Genomic DNA, 20,925 nt, shown 5'->3' with positions numbered 1-20,925 from the left:
AGATAAATCTATTTGCAGAGGCTTTGGAGTCAAGAACCCACTCTGGGACTCTGCTCTCAGCTCTGGGGTGAGGACTGAGAAGGTTTCAGCTGCCAGCAGATGGGGAGCACTTGGTGGAGTACTCAGTAAATTGTCCGGAAGGGCCTCATGAGTAACTCCTTTCTCTGCAAAGCTCAGAGTGAGCTCTGGGCCAAAGCACTGGGGAGGGTTCTTGCCTTGTACCCATTCCTCTGATGGGTTCAATATCTAGCATCAGGTGTAAGTCTTGAGCACCATTGGATATAGCAACCCCACCCAAAAATAAAAATAAGGGGCCGAAGAAATAACATGGAGGAAAGGTGTTTGCCTTGCATGCAGAAGGACGGTGGTTCGAATCCCGGCATCCCATATGGTCCCCCGTGCCTGCCAGGAGCAATTTCTGACTGTAGAATTAGGAGTAATCCCTGAGCGCTGCCGGGTGTGACCCCCCAAAAAATAAAAAAAATAATAAAAGCTCAATAATCTGTTCCTTGCAGGGCTGCTGAGGGATGCAGGGCGGGACAGGGCACAGGTTGCACCCAGCCTCTGTGTACCCAGCGGGGCGGGGCCTCGTCGGGCTGGCGGAGGCCCTGCCTGGTGTCTTGGAGGAGCTCCGGGACCCTAGGTCCAAGCGCTGGCCATTGGTAATGGCGATTGTGGCCGGGGGGTCGTGGCTGTGGCCCCCGCCCCGGCTCGGGCTCCTGCTCCAGTTGTGGATGTTGCTCGGGATGCTCAGGTTCCAGGTGAGGAGGGCGGAGCGCTGAGCAAGCCTCCAGGGCGGGACCACGGTGGGCGCAGGGCTGCGCTAAGGAATGTACGGAGGGGGGTGCCAGGTCGCTCCCTTCCTGGAGAGAAAACTTCCTTTGGGGAGTTGCCAGTTGCCCCCACAAACTCCTGTGCCAGTAAGAATCCTGGACCTCGGGGTGCAGGTGCAGAGATCAGCCTGAGGCGGGGATACCCGGTTGTACCTCCTGAAACTTCTGGGACCCTTGCTCTCTTGGAACATATGGCCAATTTTGGGGGTCCTCTGATGAAAAATACTTCCACTTCTACAGACCAATGGGATCCTCTCTTACCCATACTGGACCCCAGCTTTAGAAATTCTGGGGAGAGGGGCCGGCGTGGTGGCGCTAGAGGTAAGGTGCCTGCCTTGCCAGGGCTAGCCTAGGACGGACCGCGGTTCGATCCCCCGGTGTCCCATATGGTCCCCCAAGCCAAGAGCGACTTCTGAGCGCATAGCCAGGAGTAATCCCTGAGCGTCACCGGGTGTGGCCCAAAAAAAAAAAAAAAATTCTGGGGAGAATAAGAGGCCAGCAGGAGAAAAACTGAGTTTTCCAGAAATGCAGTGGGGTTGAGGGAGTATTATTTTTGAGTTCAGGATGGAGTTTCTCTGCCCTGCTCGCTGCTGCCCAGAACAGCAAAGGGGAGTAGCACAGCATTACAAAACTAAGCTGCCCTCCCCCAAACTCCCCAGGACTCCTCGAGGTCCACTCCAGAGGCACTGCGAATCTGAATCCTATTCAAATGTTGGGGGCAGTAAAGTGAGTAAAAGTCCTTTGAGGGGGCACACCTGGCAGCGCTCAGGGAATACTCCTGGCTCTGTGCTCAAAAATCACTCCTGGCAGGCTCGGGGACCATATAGGATGCTGAGGATTGAACCCAGATCAGTCCCTGATGGGCCACATGCAAGGCAAACACCCTACTGCTGTGCTATTGCTTAGTTCATTTATTTATATATTTATTTTAAACATATATTTATTTTGGTTATTGGGCCACACCCAGTGGTGCTCAGGGGTCACTCGTGGCTCTGTGCTCAGAAATCGCTCCTAGTAGGCTTGGGGACCATATGGGATGCTCTGAATCGAACCTGGGTTTGTCTGTGTTGGCAGAGTGCAAGACAAATGCACTACCACTGTGCCATTGCTCTGGCCCACAAAGTCCATTTTTTTGTTTTGTTTTGTTTTGTTTTGTTTTTTGGGCCCCATTCGGTGACACTCAGGGGTTACTCTTGGCTATACGCCCAGAAATCACTCCTGGCTTGGGGTACCATATGGGATGCCAGGGATCGAACCCAGGTCTGTCCTAGGTCAGACACATGCAAGTCAAACGTCCTACCACTGTGCTATCACTCCAGCCCAAAAGTCTTTTTATTTTCTTTTTAAAGCGAAATATTTCCACTCTTCAAAAAAGTGCCAAAATTTAAAACAGTTTTGACCTTTGGCCCCAGAGTTAGTGAAGAGAAGGAAAAAAACTGAGTGGAAGAGGAAAACACAAATATGAAAGATGGGGCCAAGAGGTCTCAGGTGCATTGAACTGAATATCCAAACAAGGGAAAAGCCCAAACTTTAACCATTTAAACTTAAAATGGGCCTGTTATACTGTCAGGTTGGGGACAGTGGGGGTAGTATGGGATTCAGTTGGGGACCATTGGTGGAGGGAGGGATAACTGGTTGTGGGATAGACTCTGATTCATTGTATGTCTGAAACCCAACTATGAAGGACTTTGTAAATCACAATGACTTCAATAAAATAAAATAAATAAAAATGTTTTTGAACACTTTGATTGGCCAAAGAAAAATCCATGGAATCCAGCAAGGATCTGTCACTTTTTCTCCCTCTCTGGCTCCTATGGCAGAGAGGGGGACTTGAAGCAGGTCTGAGGTTCTCCAGACAAACCATTGGCACTGTCCCAAGCCTGAGCAAATGGAGCAGGATGTTGCCTTGGTAGGGGTGCGGTGGGGCCACCCGGATGTTGAGGTTCCTGCTAGGAGCTTAGCCTCACCCTGTTTGCTCAAGGAGGTGGGGGCAGATAAGTTGGCCCAGTAGGGGCCAGATGGGAGCACACCCCCAGCTTGGTTCGGGGGTGCTAAGACAGCTGCTATGCTGGTTTGGGAAGGACTTGCTGGGTTGTCACCTGAGGGGAAAGTAACTTGGGCTGGTTTAGAACTGCAGCTGCAGTTCTGCCTCTTCTAGCTCTGTGCCTTATGAAGCATCAGTTTCCCAGCCTGCCTAGAGTTTTCTGTACAGCATAGAAGGCACTTGCCTTGCAAGTTCAATCCCCAGCACAGCATAGAGTCCCCTTGAGTCACACCAAGAGTGTGAATAAATCAGGAATAATCCCTTAGCACAGTCAAGTGTGGTTCCTCAAAAACCCATAGTCAAACACCTGGGGAGGCAAAGGCTCCATGAGTGATTTTTTTTCCTTTTTTTGTTTTTGTTTTTGTTTTTATGCCACACCTGGCAGTACCCAGGGGTTACTCTTGGCTCTGTGCTCAGGGGACCATATAGGATGCTCAGGATCAAACCAGGGTCAGCCCTGTGCAAGGCTCACACTCAGGTCTACCACTCAGGCGCCTTCATGAGTGATTTTTCTTCCCCTCAGTCTTGTTGGGAAAACTTGAAGACATTGAGGGACTCTTGCACTACCCCCAAAAGCACCCCCAAGGAAATGTTGCATCCCAGATCCCTGCTTTCTTAGCCAGTTCCCTAGGGGGGCAGACACCCACTAGGGTGAGGGATGGGCTGGTTTCTGAGCTGCCCACAACAGAGCTCTGTGCCCTGCCACAGGTCCAGTCCATGGAGCCTGAGAACCTGTTGATCGTGTCCACCCTTGATGGACATCTCCATGCACTGAACAAGCTGACTGGAGACTTGCAGTGGACATTGAAGAATGGTGAGGGGGCACTCACACCTCCCTGCCTGCACCCCAAGTTGGGGGTGGATATGCCATTGAGGGGATGTACAGGGGCTCTAGAATACCACTGACCACCTGTGTGACCTTGAAACAGGCGCTCAGCTTCTCTGATCCCCCAATGTTTCCACCTGTGAAGTGGGCTGTGGGTTTCTGGGTGGGCTTCATGAATCCCCAATGATGTCTCCTCATTGGGGAGTCTGGAGAGGACATCTCATGCTGTATATTCCTATCCCCACAGATCCCATCATCCAAGGCCCCATGTATGTCACAGAGTAAGTGGATGGATGGTCCTCAGGGGAAGAAGTCTGGGAGGAGTTTGGGGGCATATTAGAAAGTTGGGGGAGACTTGAGTCTAGAACTATGGGGTACCCCCTACTTGCTGGTGCCTAGTCCCCCTTGACCTGTCCCCCACAGAACAGCCTTTCTCTCGGACCCCACCGATGGCAGCCTGTATATCCTGGGGACGCAGAAGCCACAGGGGTTAATGGTGCGTCTTTGCAGTGCCATGGGGAACTTTGTGTGAGCTCCGGGGCTGAAGGTGTGGGGGAGGCAGTGAGGTCAGACTCCGGGGTTCCTGCCAGGATATAGTTGGGATTCAGAGCCCATGATGGGAAATCTGCCAGGAGGGCGGTTGAAATGGGAGAACACAGGCCAGCTATGGTCAGAACAGCCTCTGGAAAAGGGAGAAGCTATGGGAAAACTTATGTGTCCACAACCTTGTGCTGTGTGGGTTTGGACAGATTGTCCAAAATAGCTTGTCCAGGTGGTCTTCCGTGGAGAACCAGGAGACTCACCTGAGTGAGATACCACTGAGCAGCAGGAGCATGAAACCAAGAAGGGGGGATTTGCTCAGGGAATTTAGCCAACCGGGTCAGTGCCACTAACGCTTCTTCACTGTGGAGCTGCACAGGCCCCCAGGATGTGGGGCTCTTTTCCAGAAAGCTAAGAAGCCTGTGAAGCATCGATGTTTCTAGAGGGGATGAAATGGGCTGAGTTAAATGGCTCCATGAATAAGCCAGGTCAGGACCCAACACCAATAACCAAAGACACAGGAGGAAGCCTGGAGGAAGATTTTCTCAGGGGCTGCTTGGCCGGTGCTCACAGTGGAGGAGCACACAGTAGTCTTCTGTTCAGCACTATTAGCAGGCAGGCACTCAGGTGGGGGCACCCCACATCCTGGAGCTCCAGGGAGAGGTTGGAGAGCTGAACCTTTGGGGAGAGATGACTCCACTGAAGGAGACCCCTCAGCTCTCCCAGGCAAGATCCATACCACACAGCACCCTGGGCTGTTCTCATTCTTTCATATTCAGCACTCATCCACATGTGTTTCTACATATGTGCACATGTGTACAGATATATATGCAGATAAAGTAAGACATAGGCATATGGCATATGGCCCCATGCATGCACAAATACAAGCACTGATATACACACATACATCCACTTGTATACACACAACAACAATCATATATATGCACACACAAAGGAGTACAGGCACATGGCAGACTACAGGAGAGTCAAGTGGTGCAGTTTTCTGCAGTACTCCAGGGTTGGCTGCTGACTTGGTTCAAGGCCCAGCTCTGCCTTTGTTTGACCTGTCTCAGAGGCTGTCTGGGCCACGGAGACTCTCCCCAGGGCCCAAAGGACTGGCACCCTTGTCCCTCCCTTAGAAGCTGCCGTTCACCATCCCCGAGCTGGTCCACGCCTCCCCCTGCCGCAGCTCTGATGGCATCTTCTACACAGGTAGGTGGGGCCAGGGGCACCAGGGCACCCCCTCTCCTGCCATCCTGAGCCCTGGGACTCTCTCTCATAGGCCGCAAGCAAGATGGCTGGTTTGTGGTGGACCCCGAGTCTGGGGACATGCAGATGACCCTGACTACAGAGGGCCCCGCTATCCCCCGCCTGTACATTGGCCGCACACGTAAGTCTGAGCCCCACTGCTCCCCAAGCTTGGGCAGTGCCCCACCTCACCCTTCCCAGGCCTGGCAGTGGCTCTCGGACCCGCAGAAGGCAATCTGGGCCAGCAACTATGAACTGCAGATTTGCCTACACCGAGGCTGCTTTCAGCCCTGGCAATGTTCTGGCTTTGTGCCTGGAGGCAGCTGGAGGATGGTGTAGTGTAAGGGTGTCCGAGCACCCCTGTAACATGGTCTTGGGCCTCCCCAGAGTACACAGTCACCATGCATGACCGCCGGGCACCAGGCCTTCGCTGGACCATTACCTTCCGACGCTACTCAGCAGCCCCCATGGAGTCCTCAGCTGGAAAATGTGAGTGTCACCGTGACCCTAACGCCTTCAGACACGTTTCTCACCCCAGGCCTGTCTGGGCATCCCTGTACTGAATAGTACCTTGATGTACCCTAAAGGGCCTTTTCTATCCTGATCCCTCCATGTTCCAAGTGAGCCAGCCAGGAAACCACCTGCATGATTCTATATATACCACTGTGGGGACCCCACATGGTCTAACTGACCCCTTATATTGAATGGCCCCTGGCTAAGTGCTCCCAAGACACCTCAGGAGCCCCAACCCCATTCCTGAGAGAACTCGGGGTCCTCCAGATCATTCCTCCTAAGTGGACTCTCATTCCACACAGAAACCTACATGGTCACATGTCACATTCCAAAAGATACCCTAGAAACCCCCAGCACCTCTCTCTGACTCACCCAGGGTGACAATTGGAGAACATGTCTGAGCAACCCTATCCTCGGGCCTTGAGTTACATACTCAAGCCACCTCACAGACCCGCACAGACTTCAGACATTTAGGGTAAATCCCAAGAGCTTTAAGTGACACCCCATGTCCTGGAGCACCCCAAGTGGTCTCCACTGCCCCTTACCTCAGGCTCCAACCTTCTGTCCTGGCAGACATAAGCTACCTGGCCTCGTGTGGCACTGGCCTGCTGCTGGCTGTGAACCCCAGCAGTGGGGTTGTGAGGTGGACCCAGGACCTGGGTGTGCCCGTGATGGGCATTTATACATGGCATCAGGACAGCTTGCACCAACTGCCTCATCTGACCCTGGCACGAGATACCCTGCATTTTCTCGCACTCCGCTGGGGCCACATCCGCCTGCCTGCCTCAGGGCCCCAGAACCCAGACACACCACTGAGGTAGGTATCCTGTGCAGAGACCCAGAGGGGCACACAGACACACCCAGACTTGGGCTGGGGTAGAGACACACAGAAACAGTGAGGGAAACATGAAAGACCTGGTAAGCTTGAATTTGATGATCGCACGCTGTAAGTCAAAGGTTATATTCAGTCTTCTAGAAGCCAAAGAACTATTTTTTTATTTTTTTGGTTTTTGGGTCACACCCGACAGCGCTCAGGGGTTATTCCTGGCTCTATACTCAGAAATTGCCCCTAGCAGGCACGCCCTGGCATAGGATGCGGGGATTCAAACCACTGTCCTTCTGCAAGGTAGACAAATGCCTTACCTCCAGGCTATTTCTTCAGCCCCAAAAACTATTATTTTTTTACTAGTGTGCACTTTAGAATACTCACCAACCACCAGTCTATGAGCCAGAGCTGATTTTCAGGTGTGGGAAGGTAGAAAACCCTGGTCTAAAAGCTCTGGTCATCATTGCCCACATGGACCAGAGTGCATGGCAGGTGCTGGCCTGAAGGTATAAAAAAGTGTAGATTGCTGCTCTAGAGAATGCAGAAAGAAAGAGAGGAAGTGGAGGTAGAATAAGGCAATGACTTCAGATCGAGAAAACTGAGCTTTTGAAAGATGCCTGGACTGGACATCAGTTTAGAAACCCTAAAGGTGTAAAATCACCCCAGGCGCCATATCTCCAACCCCATGTGAGCAAGTCTAAAGTAGAGTCACTGTACAAAATAATCCAAACCAGGCTGATAATGAAACAATCCTGGCAATCTTCTATCCCCTATCAAAGCCAGTTGCCACTTGAACAGTTGCGTTTATTGAATACAGAGATCACCCCAGGTGGGGGAGTAGGGACAAGTAATAAAGATAACTCCAGCTGGGGCCGGCGTGGTGGCGCTAGAGGTAAGGTGTCTGTCTGCCTTGCCAGCACTAGCCTAGGACGGACAGAGGTTCGATTCCCCGGCGTCCCATATGGTCCTCCAAGCCAGTAGCGACTTCTGAGGGCATAGCCAGGAGTAACCCCTGAGCATTACCAGGTGTGCCCCCCCCAAATAAAAGATAACTCCAGCTATCCTGAGCCAATCCTGCCCAGGTTTACATATAAAACAATCATGTTTGGGGGTAAAACCAAGTTGTAAACAAATAGATGCAAAGGAACCAGGGATGATCTTTGTTTTGTGTGAAACCAAGTTATAAACAAAAAAATTTTTTGGATAAAATAAGGTGTAACCTAACAACTGACCATTTTTTTGTTCAAAAATTGAGAGGGATAAGGCCAGAGAGATAGCATGGAGGTAGGGAGTTTGCCTTGCATGCAGAAGGATGGTGGTTCGAATCCTAGCATCCCATATGCTCCCCCATGCCTGCCAGGCGTGATTTCTGAGTGTAGAGCCAGGAGTAACCCCTAAATGCTGCTGGGTGTGACCCAAAATTCAAAAAAAAAAAAAAAGAGAGGGATACATAAGTCATATTGTATTGTTCTCTGCAAGAGGCAGGAACTCCAGGTATAAAAGTGGTTGTTGGGGCCGGAGAGGTGGCTCTAGAGGTAAGGTGTCTGCCTTGCAAGCTCTAGCTGAGGAAGACAGCGGTTTGATCCCCTGGCATCCCATGTGGTCCCCCCAAGCCAGGGGCAATTTCTGAGCGCTAGCCAGGAGTAACTCCTGAGCATCAAATGGGTGTGGCCAAAAATTTTTTTAAAAAAGTGGTTGTCATTTTGCATATGCACAGTAAAAGTTGGCTGTAATAGCATCAAATGTATAAATGTATACATCATTTATATATCATGATATATAAATTGTATGTATCATTCTCAAAATAGTCAGCTTTTTACATATCTTATACTTATCACAAAATTTTTTCATAGACTTCTCTGTTTTTACTTTTTTGAGGGGTCATACCCGATGATGCTCAGGGGATACTTCTGGCTATGCACTCAGAAATCCCTCCTGGCTTGGGAGACCACATGGGATGCCGGAGGATCAAACCACGGTCCATCCAAGGTCAGCCACATGCAAGGCAAGGCAAATGCTCATAGACTTCTCTGAACATAAACATTAGAACTTTCTGCAGATACACTTAATTAGAAAATTCTTCTTTTGTTTGTTTATTTCTGAGCCACACCTGGCAGCACTCAGGGATTATTCCTGGCTCTGCACTCAGAAATTGCTCCTAGTAGGCACGGGGAACCATATGGAATGCCCGGAATTGAATCAGTCTATCCTGGTTCAGCCGTGTGCAAGGCAAATGCCCTACCACTGTGCTATCACTATGGCCCCTTAATTAGAAAATTCTTAAGCATTCTTAGACCAAGCACCGTAATACGTGTCTAGAACATCCGAGGTCCTTTTCATAAACTTCCTTAAACAAAATCACAAGAACATTGCTACAGAAATACAGTTTAAAAATAAGTTTGCTAAAACATTCTTATAATGAGCACTGTAATAAGAGTCGATCCTTTTCCATAGACTTCTCAGGACAAATATATTAGAACATTTTTGCATACATAATTTTGAGAATAAGTTGCTAAATAATATGCACAATCATACATCACAACAATTGGGAAACATTCACTAAGATAGCTAAAAGCCATTAAAAATCCAACATTTTAGGGCCGTAGCAATAGCACAGTGGAAGGCACAGAGCCAGGAGTGACCTCTGAGAACCACCAGGTACAGCCCAAAAACCTAAATAAATAAATAAATAAATGTTTAAAAATAATCTAACATGGAAAAAAAGAAAGAAAAATAATAATCTAACACTATGCATTTCCCTGGAACTGTGCAAACTATTATTAAACCACTATAGTTGGGTACAAAATTTTCTGTTTGGGGCCGGAGAGATAGCATGGAGGTAGTGCGTTTGCCTTGCATGCAGAAGGACAGTGGGTCGAATCCTGGCATTTCATATAGTCCCCCGAGCCTGCCAGGAGCAATTTCTTTTTTTTTTTTTTTCTTTTTTTTTTTCAGGAGCAATTTCTGAGTGTAGAGCCAGGAGTAACCCCTGAGTGATGCCGGGTGTGGCCCCATAACAAAAAAAAAAATTTCTGTTTGCAGTGTGGCATAAAAGAAAACAGTAGTTATAAAATCTAATACAGGTAGAACACACAGTTTAACCAGCAATATGATATATATAATATATAATATAATATAAATACCTATGCAGATAGGATCAATAAATTAACCTAGAAGAAAGTTGCAGAAGGTTCTGAAAGCAGCTTCTTCTCAGCTGGTCTTCAGCTAGGCTTGGATCCTCCATCTTTATCTTCTTTCTTAGGCTGCTGAGGTTGCCTGGGACATAAAGGCCTTCAGTTCCTGAGCCAGAATTTGAGTGGGGGGGGGGGACTCACTCATCTCCTTTTTGTTGGTGTTGGTCCCCCTCAAATGGAACTTTTTTTTTGGCTTCTACCCCATCAGTGACCTTGATAACTGCAGGTTGGGGGGCCAAGGTCCTTGCAAAAAGCACCTCTGGTAGGAGAAAAGTGGGCATCAACGTTTGGAATGATGGCCATTCTTCAGCTTCTTCTCCCCTTCTCTGCTCCTGTCCTGCTTTTGCTACTATGGGTGATAGGGCAGCTGAGGCTGGGGGATGAATCAGCAGAATCTATGTCAATTGGGAGCATATTGGCTACCTTTCACTGGCTCCGCCAGGTCTGGATAGATTAGCAGCTTTTGGTCCCTCTCTCCTTTCACGACATCAAACTCCTCAGTCTCTCCATCTCCAATGCAACACAGAAATTTCCTGGGATTATTTCTCTTAATAGCTATCCAGTGAACAAAGACATCTCCTTTGGTGTCACTTCTATTGATAAATGTGTAACCATTCTGGACATTAAACAATTTGACAGTGCCCAGGACTTGGCTTGCCAGCACCAAGGCTTGTCTATCTGACTCAGTGTTTGGGTGCGGGAATCTTTGGCTGAGCTACTCTGAGTCTAGTTTTCAGACTCTGAGTCTACAGAGATTGTAGCCAGCTCATCATCCTTGGGAGATGGGGGGTCTCGCTAGTTCAGTAAATGTAAATTATGAGCCCTGTGAAAGCCTTTAGATCAAGAACTTGGGGCCGGGAAGGTGGCACTAGAGGTAAGGTGTCTGCCTTGCAAGTGCTAGCGTAGGACGGACACGATCTCCTGGTGTCCCATATGGTCCCCCAAGCCAGGGGCGATTTCTGAGCGCATAGCCAGGAGTAACCCCTGAGCGTCGAACGGGTGTGGCCCAAAAAACAAACAAACAAACAAAAATAGATCAAGAACTTGTCACTACTGGGAAGGTACCGCTCCCCTCTAGTGGTTTGTGTGAGGGAGAATCTCTAGGGACCTGGCATATATAATCCAGAGTGAGAAATGCAGATAGATGTGCCAGAGTAATTTGAGGGTACAGGATTCAGGTCTCTGTTTGGGTGTCATCTGTTAGAAACAGGCCACATGTCCCAACACTAGGACACTGGAGAGACATGGGTCTGGAAGCAAACATTGATGTAGAAAATAATACACATACTAAAGAGGGTGAAACAAGTTTAGGAGGTCTAACACATACGCCTTCCAATCCTAAGAAGCAGGAAACTCAGTGGGAAGTCTAGAAATGCAAGATGGTGTTTTCCTGAGATCTGAAGTATTTATTAGGAAGGAACAGACCACATTCAGAGGTGGGATTGGGTGGTCTAAATGCCAGTCCAAGGTACTACACTCAAAGATGTTCCCAACCAATGAGTAACAAGGCATGTACTGGTGAGGATGGCTTCCAGTTAATCCCACAATGATGTTTGTATTAGTCAGCTCTGGGTGTGTAACAAATGGCCATACCAATTTAGAGCTTAAAAGAAAAATCTAGGATTGCATAGATAGAACAGGGGTTTAGGCACTTGCCTTGCACATAACCAATGCCAGTTTGATCCCTGACAAATGGTATGGTCCTTTGAGTACCATAGGAATGATCCATGATCACAGAGCCAGGAATAAAAACCCCTGAGCAGGGCTGGCTGTGGTTTCTCACCAAAAAATTTAAATTTTTTTTAAGTTTCATAAGTGAAGGTCAAGAGTGGATATGCATATATATGCATGTTGCCCCATTTGTTGGGTCCCATTTTCACCTTTGTTGATTGTTTGAGTATCCGCAAAGAGCTCCCAGAATGAGAAATTTATTCCCATCCCCTTGTCCCCTTTTGGGGGGAAATCTTGGTAATATTTATCCGCAGCAAATAATCCACACAGACAGGAGGGTTACGGGGTTAAAGGTTGGGTGAAGAGACTCCTTTGTCAGGCTGCTGCTAGCTCCAAAACACACCTCGAGCCAGCCAGCCAACTCTGGCAAAAGACCCTGAATGCCTGGCATCCAAGCTATTTATTTGGCTCTCAACAGCGCCTCCACCTGGAAGGTCAAGGTGAGGCAACAGGCAAAGGATAATCTTATGGATATATTTTCATATACAACATATGCATATATAGTGGATAAAGCACACACATTGCAGCTAATCTAAATTTGATCCGCAGTAATTAATATGGCATCTGAGCCCTACCATTAGATTCCTGAACCAGGAATAAAGCCCTAAGCACTGCTAGTTGTGGTCAGAAAAGTGTTTAAAAAATAAAAAGACCTTGTGAGTGGGTTGGGCAATTTTCTGGTCAGAATCTGAGTCCATGTCAGTAGGGTGCAGGTGGTGTGACTAAGCTGGGCCACTCAGAAGTGTCCCTTAGCTCACTCAAGGCTGGGCCTATTTGTCTTGCAGGTATCATATAAAGGCCTCTCATGAACCCATTGTCCAGCCTGTGAGGCTCACATAGTGATCTCAAGGTTTCAAAGGGCACCCCCAAGACAACAAGGCCCAAGGCTTAAATACTTATTTAGCTTCTGCTCATATGCCAGGGGGTCAAAGCCAGTCTCCTAGGCAAGACCAGAGCCACTGTGTCAGGGGACAGTCCATGAAGATGGGTCACCAGAAGTCGCCCCAGACCTATGACCTTTTCTGCTTTTTTCTTTTCCCCTACCCTAGGGTGACATTGTACATAGGGAAGCATGAATCTGGCTTCTATGTTTCTGAAGTGCTGGTCCATTCTGGAGTGGCCCTCGTGGTGAGTGGAGCTCCCTGTGGGGTGGAAAGGGGCAGGATCCAGAATAGGGGCCCCGATTAAGGCACTTTCTCTTCTCCCCTAGCCTCGTGGACTGACCCTGCCCCCCACAGATGGCCCCACCACCCAGGAGGTGACTCTGCAGGTTTCAGGAGAGCGTGAAGGCTCTCCAAGCACAGCTGTCAGATACCCCTCGGGCAGTGTGGCCCTCCCGAGCCAGTGGCTACTCATTGGTGAGACCCAGTCATTTGGCCTTCAGTGGGGCCTTGGGCCCAGCTCAAGGGCTCCGTAGAACCTGCTGACTTTATGCTCTGCCCCTCAGGACACCATGAGCTGCCCCCAGTCCTGCACACAACAGTGCTGCGAGTTCACCCCACCTTGGGCAGTGGGGTGTCTGAAAACAAACCTTTAGAGAGCACTTGGGTCCCAGGCCCCTTCTTGGAGGTCAGTGCTGGTGAGAGCCTTAAGCAAATGGCTGGGTTGCCCCGAATCTTCATTCCATCTTTCAAGAATGAAGGGGGCAGATTCAACTCAGCTCCAAAAGAATCTGGAATATGGGGGGCTGGAGAGATAGCATGGAGGTAAGGCATTTTGCCTTTCATGCAGAAGGTCATTGGTTCAAATCCCGGCATCCCATATGGTCCCCCGAGCCTGCCAGGAGCGATTTCTGAGTGTAGAGCCAGGAGTAACCCCTGAGCACTGCCGGGTGTGACCCCCTCCAAAAAAGAATCTGGAATATGTGGCTGTAATGATAACACAGAGGGTACAGTGTTTGCCTTGCATGCTGCATTGATCCCTGGCATCCCATATGGTCCCCAGAATCTGTCGGTTGTAATTCCTGAGCTCAGAGCCATGAATAAGCCCTGAACACTGTCAGGTGTGGCCCCAAAACAAACAAAAAGAACCTGGGGTGTGTGCATGTTTCCTAGGAATGGGCTGGCAGCACCCACAAATTATTGGTTCTATAAATTGATACCAAGAAATCTGGGTTTTTTTTTTCTGATATCTTCAAGAAGAATTTTCCCAGTGGAAAAAATAAAACCCAGAGAACTGGAACAGCATGTGCACCTGAAAGGAGGGGTGGTGGTGGCAGCTAAGGATAGTGTAGTGACCTGCCCTCCTTGGTCAAGTCTGCTTCCTCTTCAAAAGCCCCTAAAAACCCTCTCCAGAGTTTCTGAACTCGGAGTCTTTTCAAGTGGGTGTTCACATCTTTCACCACTCCCAAGAGACTTGATATTTTTTGGTAACACTCCTAGATCAGTTAGACAGAGGACCCCCAATATCTAGGCCGCCATGAAGTTTCAGCACCTCGGAGAGCATCATCTTCCAAACCCACTTCCTTACCACCACCACCACCACCACCACCATCACCACTCCGTCCCCTGCACCAGCTCTGTCCTGGATGATGACAACAATCTTGGGTTTCCACAGTGGGAGAGGGTGCTTAGAATCCAAGTCCCTTTGTTCCCAGCTCTGGAACCAGAAACAAGAGGAACCTCAGGATCTGGATCTGTACTCTAAAAAGAAAACTCCAGGCTTGTCTTCGGGATTGGGGCCCCAAGACGTGCTCGTGGCCAGTCTCACTGCTGTTCTCGTGGGCGGCTGCATCCTGCTCCTGGTGAGGCAGGTGAGCCCAGTGCCAGGACCCTGGCTCAGTCAAATCTGGCTCTGCTCTTGGCCACAGAATCTGCTCAGCCCGCCTGAATCTGCCTACCTTTCTTAGCAGTTCCCCTATCCTGGCCCTGTGGTCGATGTGGTCATGTGCCCGTGCCAGGCCATCTCAGGCACAATACTGGGCCTGTGTGGGCAGAAACTGGCCATATCACACCACTGCTGGGCATGCATGTTTTTTTTTTTTTCAGCACCAACTTCTGAAGCCGCAACAGAAAGCCCTGGCTCCTGCTGACTCCTCCCACATCTCCCAGAACGCTCATTCCCAGACCTCGGGGACCACCACTCAGGCCCACAAGAGGCCTCAGTGTTCCATAGAACAAACTCAGACACCAGTAGACCCTGATGGTGAGCTAAGGGGGAACAGGAAGGGGCAGTGTCAGAGGAGAGGGGAAGGCAAAGTAGCTTTTTTTTTTTTCTTGGTTTTTCAGCCATACCCGTTTGATGCTCAGGGGTTACTCCTGGCTAAGTGCTCAGAAATTGCCCCTGGCTTGGGGGGACCATATGGGATGCCGGGGGATCAAACCGCAGTCCTTCCTTGGCTAACGCTTGCAAGGCAGACACCTTACCTCTAGCGCCACCTTGCTGGCCCCAAAGTAGCTTTTTGGGAAGCCACATAATGACAGGGTGCTAAATCTATGAGTATTTTCCAGTGGCTCCTGCTTTGCAGTGGAGCCCTCTAGAAATAGTTACCATCTTCATCATTTGGGGGGGGTGGCGGTGGGGAGCAGGTGGTTGGAGTACACACCCTGCAATGCTTAGGGCTTATTCCTGGCTCTGCACTCAGATATCACTTCTGGTGATGCTTAGGGATCATGTGGTATGGCAGGGATCAAACCCAGGTTTATGCAAAACAAGTACCCTCCCCACTATACTATTGCTCTGGCCCATCTTTCTCTACCTTTTGTTGTTTGGGTTTGGGACCACAGCTGGAGATGCTTAGAGTTTGCTCCTAAGGGTACTCAAGGGGCCATGTAATGACAGAGATCAGCTGTGGACCCTCCACCTTAAAGCATGCACTCAACCTTGGAGATATCTCCCTAACTCCTAAGTGTTAATATGCTCTATTTGTTTTCTTTTTGGGCCACACACAGTGCTACTCAGGAGTCATTCCTGGTTCTGAATTCAGGCATCACTTCTGGCGGTGTGTGATATGTGAGAGATCAAACCCCGGTCAGCCGCATGCAAGGAAAAAGCCCTCCCTGCTATACTATGGCTCCAGCCCCTGGCCCCTCTTTGCTATTTTACTTTATTTTTGAGGGTTTTTTGGGTGGTCACACCCTGCAGCACTAAGGGATTACTCTCTCCTGGCAGGCACGGGGGACCATATGGGATGCCAGGATTCGAACCACCATCCTTCTGCATGCAAGGCAAATACCCTACCTTCATGCCATCTCTCCGTCCTCTTTGCTATTTTTGTCTAGACAAAGTTCAGAAAGGATGGGCAAGTGTTAGCAGTGATGATGCTCTGCGAAGTTGATGTTAAAAAGGTTGGTTGCTGGGCCTGGAGAGATAGCACAGCGGCGTTTGCCTTGCAAGCAGCTGATCCAGGACCAAAGGTGGTTGGTTCGAATCCCGGTGTCCCATATGGTCCCCCGTGCCTGCCAGGAGCTATTTCTGAGCAGACAGCCAGGAGTAACCCCCGAGCATTGCCGGGTGTGGCCCAAAAAATAAAAAAAAAAAAAAAAAAAAGGTTGGTTGCAAGGCCAGAGAGACTGCTCACTGGGCTGACTGTATGCTTTGATCCATGGCACTGCATGGTCCCCCAGAGCAATGCACAAAATCAGTAGTCCCCAACACTGCTGGGTGTGTCTCCAATCTTTTCCACCCGCAAATAAGTGAAAGGAAAGAACTTATTGGAACTGGGGAGACGGGAGAAACCTAGACAGAAATGATCAAAGAGAACAGTCCCCCTTTCTTCTGTCTGTCCATTTGAGCCACATGGGACGCTGTGCTGGACCAGAAACATTAGTCCTGTGACTCAGTCATTGCCTGGTGAGGACTCCAGGCATTTTACTCAGAGTGCTGGTACTGCTGAGCACGAAAGAGGACAGGTGGCAGTGGAAGCTAAGGTAGAAGTAGTATGCCTTGACTGGGGCCACAGTCAGGGGTTCCTGCAACCCAGCTGTCCTGTCCCCCAGTGGAGCCCCTAATGGAACCAATTACCGTGGTGGGGAAGATCTCCTTCAATCCCAAGGACGTGCTGGGCCGCGGAGCAGGCGGAACCTTCGTTTTCAGGTGAGGCAGCCCGTGCATGCTGGGGAGGGAGTGTGGGGGACCGGGAGGGCTCTCTATATAGTCCCCTGAAGATCTGTTCTGAAACTTCCCTCGCCCCCCAATTCCTGACCTCCCCTGCACACCCACGGCACTTCGTAGGGGACAGTTCGAGGGCAGGGCAGTGGCTGTCAAGCGGCTCCTTCGGGAATGCTTCGGCCTGGTTCGGCGGGAGGTTCAGCTGCTGCAGGAGTCGGACAGGCACCCCAACGTGCTTCGCTACTTCTGCACCGAGCGGGGACCTCAGTTCCACTATATTGCCCTGGAGCTCTGCCGCGCCTCCTTGCGGGAGGTGAGGACAAGCCCGGGAGGCTGGCGGGGAGGGCAGGAGGTCCAGGCTCTGCAAGCGGAGATTCGGTCCTCGCTACTCTTCAGTTCGTGGCAAACCCCGAGAGAAACCGCTGGGGCTTGGAGCCGGAGGCGGCGCTGCAGCAGCTGATGTCCGGCCTGGAGCATCTGCACTCGCTGCACATAGGTAGGCCCATCCCTGTCCTCCGGCCCCGCCCACTATAGCTCCGCCCACAGCTATCTTAAGCCCGCCCACCCGTTCACGCCCCGCCCTCCCGCTCACAACTCTCAAGCCCCGCCCACCCGATCATGCCCCACCTCTTCCCCGCCCGTCATTACCACGCCCCCGATATTTCCCCGCCCGCCGCTCTCAGGCCCCGCCCCGCCCCACCCCACTCCTCACCTGTCAGCCGGCTCCTGCAGTGCATCGGGACCTGAAACCTGGCAACGTGCTCATTGCGGAGCCCGATAGTCATGGCCGGGGCCGGGTGGTCCTCTCCGACTTTGGCCTCTGCAAGAAGCTGCCTGCCGGCCGCTATAGTTTCAGCCTCCGCTCGGGCATCCCGGGCACGGAAGGCTGGATGGCCCCCGAGCTCCTCCAGCTCCTGGCCCCTGATAGTCCGGTGAGTCCCGCCTCCACCTTCCCAGCCTGCTTGCCTCTCCTGAGGGAGCAGGCCCAGATCCCGAGTCAATTGACTCTGGGTTCCTCCCCTGTAGAGTGGACCCAGGTACACACCCCCTTTTTTATTTTATAAAATTGAATCACCACAAATTTTTACAAAGTTCTTCATGATTTTTAGGTTCTTCTTACCTAGGTAGTGCCTCTCAACCAGGGACTACTACTTCGCTCCCCCTGGTGGCACTAGCAAGGGCTAGAGGGTGGTTGTAACACTGGCAGGGGAAGGGGCTTGGTTCTAGCCAAGGATCCTTGCAGTGCCCAAGGCGCCACCCCTTCCACCCTCCAGCAGAGAATAACGTGGCCTCAGACTTTCATAGCACATAGGAACTTAAAACCAGAGGTCTAGGTAGGTCACACACAGACCTACCCAGCCTGAGGTACAGCTAGGTGGGCTCGGGTGTGAGCTCTGAAGGAGCTTCTGGTGACTGAAGTACAGAGCAGTGTGGGACCCCCAGAAACACATGCTCAGGTTCAAACCCACTCCCTTAACTGACCTCACAAGGTTTGTCTTTATTTTTCTTTCGGATACTCATGGCATAGTTTATTCCTGGCTCAGGTATCACTCCAGGCAGGCTCTGGAAACCATATGGGGGTGAGGGGGAACCAGGGATCAAACCTGGGTCAGCTGCATGCAAGGCAAGTGTCTTACCTGCTGTACTCTCTCAGGTACCCTGGCTTTTAATTAGGGGGGCAATGATTTAGCTCTGAGGAAATTCCACAGGAAAATTCAATTTTCTGTATTCTCCTGGAAAATTTAATATTGCTACCCTGAGGTTCTTAAAGGCAGCCAGTGAGTCCCAACACAGCCTGTGAGCTGGCTCAGGCTGGCCTGTCATCCTGGCTCCATTCTCTACATACTTTTTTTTTTTTTTTTTTGGTTTTTGGGCCACACCCGGTAGGTAATGCTTAGGGGATTACTGTGGCTATGTGCTCAGAAATCGCTCCTGGCTTGGGGGACCATATGGGACACCGGGGGATCGAACTGTGGTCCGTCCTAGGCTAGTGCAGGCAAGGCAGGCACCTTACTTCTAGCGCCACCATTGCCGGCCCCCTGGCTCCATTCTCATGAGACCCAGTTAGACAGGTCTCAAAGCTTCTTAGGCCTACGCTCTTTCCAAAAAACAAATCACTTATTGTCCCTCTGAAATCTACCTGAAGAAAAAAAAATGTTCCCAATTGCATCCAAGTTTCAGCCACTTCCTCCTCGAATCATTCTAGTGCACCCAAGTCTCACCAAGTTGGGAAATGTGGGACTCAACTTTAGACGTATAAACCTTAAGAGCCTGGACTACAAACCAGTAAAGCAGACTGGGGAAACATATCTTATCCCCTTTCAGTGGTATAGGGAGGCCTAGGAGGGTGATAGCTTTGGGTTCTACCCTGAACCAAATGCTGGCTAGGCATGGGAAAACTGAGCCAGGCCTACTTCCTTGAGGCAAAAACATGACTGGCCTATTTGTCCCTATCCCTCAGACCAGTGCTGTGGACATCTTCTCAGCGGGCTGCCTCTTCTACTACGTGCTTTCTGGGGGCAGCCATCCCTTCGGAGAAAGTCTTTATCGCCAGGCCAACATCCTGTCAGGAACCCCCTGCCTGGCACACCTGGAGGAAGAGACCCATGGTGAAGGGGGTGGTGGTGGTGGTGGGTAGTTGGGCTGAGGATGGGAGGAAGCAGGGTACTAGACTGGCAGGGCCTTAAGCTGCCTTCCCCATTCTTCCCTGCAGACAAGGTCCTGGCTAAGAGCTTGGTGGAGGCCATGCTGAATGCGATGCCTCAGGCACGGCCTTCTGCTCGCAAGGTGCTAGCACACCCCTTCTTCTGGAGCAGAACCAAGCAGCTCCAATTCTTCCAGGTCAGGGGGAGACTTGGGAACAGCTCCAGAAAATCTAATATGCATCTGTCACAAAGGGAAGCAGAACTTGCTTGACTTCCACATGGCCAATACTGGCTCAATCCTTTGCACCACATGGTCCCCCAGCAACAAGCGGGGAGTACCCTCCTGTATTGCCAGGTGTGGCCCCAAATCCTTCCCCATCCCCAAGAGGGCACATGATCTGGGTGGTGAGGGAAGACTTACTACCTACTCAGACAGCCCAGATCTTTAGCTTAACCAAAATGGAGCCAAGATTCCTAAATGTTGCCCCCTTGGCAGTCCACTACCCACAGCCCACTGCCTGCCTCAGCTGGTTGGTTGAGAGGCCTTCTTTTCCATCCTGCTAACAAAACTTCATGTCATAGGCACATTGACTGGTAATGCCCCTGTGGACAGTCTGTCCCATTGTGAAACCTTGTGCAAGGAAGCTAGTCCCCCAGTGGGCTCATCAAAGGGAGACAAAAGAACCTCCCAGGCAGGATCCCATAGACAGGGAGATGCACTCTGGGAGGCAACAGTCCTGATCCTCTGAAATGGAGCCACTACATCCAAGCCTCGGGTAGGACACAAACCCTGCACACATCTGAGGCTCAAAGGCTGCTGGGCTTTAGGATGTCAGTGACTGGCTGGAGAAGGAGTCTGAGCAGGGGCCGCTGGTGACAGCGCTGGAGGCAGGAGGAGCCACCGTGGTCCGAGGCAATTGGCACACACACATTTCAGTGCCACTGCAGACAGGTAGAGGTGACCGTGGGGATGGGCAGGGACTGTGGGGCATCTAGCAGGGCTAGCTTAGCTAATCAGTGCCCTGCCTTCAGATCTTAGACGGTTCCGGTCCTACAAGGGGACGTCAGTGCGGGACCTGCTCCGCGCCATGAGGAATAAGGTGGGTCTGATGCCCAGGTGAGATGAAGGGAAAAAAAACCCACTTTTCCCTGATCCAGGACTCTGTTCTCTTCCCCCAGAAACACCACTACCGGGAGCTTCCAACTGAGGCCCGACTGGCACTGGGCCATATCCCTGACAGCTTTGTCCAGTACTTCACGACCCGCTTCCCTAGGCTGCTGCTCCACACGCACAATGCCATGAGGAGCTGCGCCTCTGAGAGTCTCTTCCTGCCCTATTATGCAAGTGCTTCAGGAGTTCGGGAGCCATGCCTGGGGGCCGCAGGCAGCTGAGGTCTGGGCTGGGAGCTGGCCCTGTGGCTGAGTCTGCCAAGGCAGACACTTGGCAGTGCAGGAGCCCAGGTGATGGCAATCTCT

General features: G+C 50.9%; 1 protein-coding gene across 1 annotated transcript; it reads left to right on the top strand.

The window, feature by feature from the left end:
- The first annotated feature begins 527 nt into the window (after positions 1-527).
- ERN2 (endoplasmic reticulum to nucleus signaling 2) lies at positions 528-20,841 on the top strand. The gene is made up of 22 exons (XM_049788116.1): positions 528-761; positions 3,586-3,691; positions 3,951-3,984; positions 4,127-4,199; positions 5,383-5,455; positions 5,526-5,633; positions 5,879-5,980; positions 6,578-6,821; positions 12,805-12,883; positions 12,966-13,113; positions 13,203-13,324; positions 14,352-14,516; positions 14,743-14,899; positions 16,693-16,789; positions 16,928-17,117; positions 17,201-17,300; positions 17,537-17,736; positions 19,266-19,413; positions 19,518-19,645; positions 20,278-20,401; positions 20,482-20,549; positions 20,629-20,841. Exons 1-22 carry the CDS (start codon positions 528-530, stop codon positions 20,839-20,841), a joined length of 2,913 nt encoding a protein of 970 aa, XP_049644073.1.
- Positions 20,842-20,925: the final 84 nt, after the last annotated feature.

The sequence above is a fragment of the Suncus etruscus genome, chromosome 15 (genome assembly GCF_024139225.1).
Source record: "Suncus etruscus isolate mSunEtr1 chromosome 15, mSunEtr1.pri.cur, whole genome shotgun sequence".
In the NCBI taxonomy this organism is placed as follows: domain Eukaryota; kingdom Metazoa; phylum Chordata; class Mammalia; order Eulipotyphla; family Soricidae; genus Suncus; species Suncus etruscus.
The sequence above is the reverse complement of the archived record's forward strand: the minus strand, read 5'-3'. Positions and strand labels throughout refer to the sequence as shown.

Bases quoted from the DNA above. Each gene is read 5' to 3' on its own strand.
- ERN2 (XM_049788116.1), top strand. From the start codon at position 528: ATGCAGGGCGGGACAGGGCACAGGTTGCACCCAGCCTCTGTGTACCCA. The intron at 17,118-17,200 runs GTGAGGACAAGC...GCTACTCTTCAG, and splicing joins GCCGCGCCTCCTTGCGGGAG to TTCGTGGCAAACCCCGAGAG. The intron at 17,301-17,536 runs GTAGGCCCATCC...CGGCTCCTGCAG, and splicing joins TCTGCACTCGCTGCACATAG to TGCATCGGGACCTGAAACCT.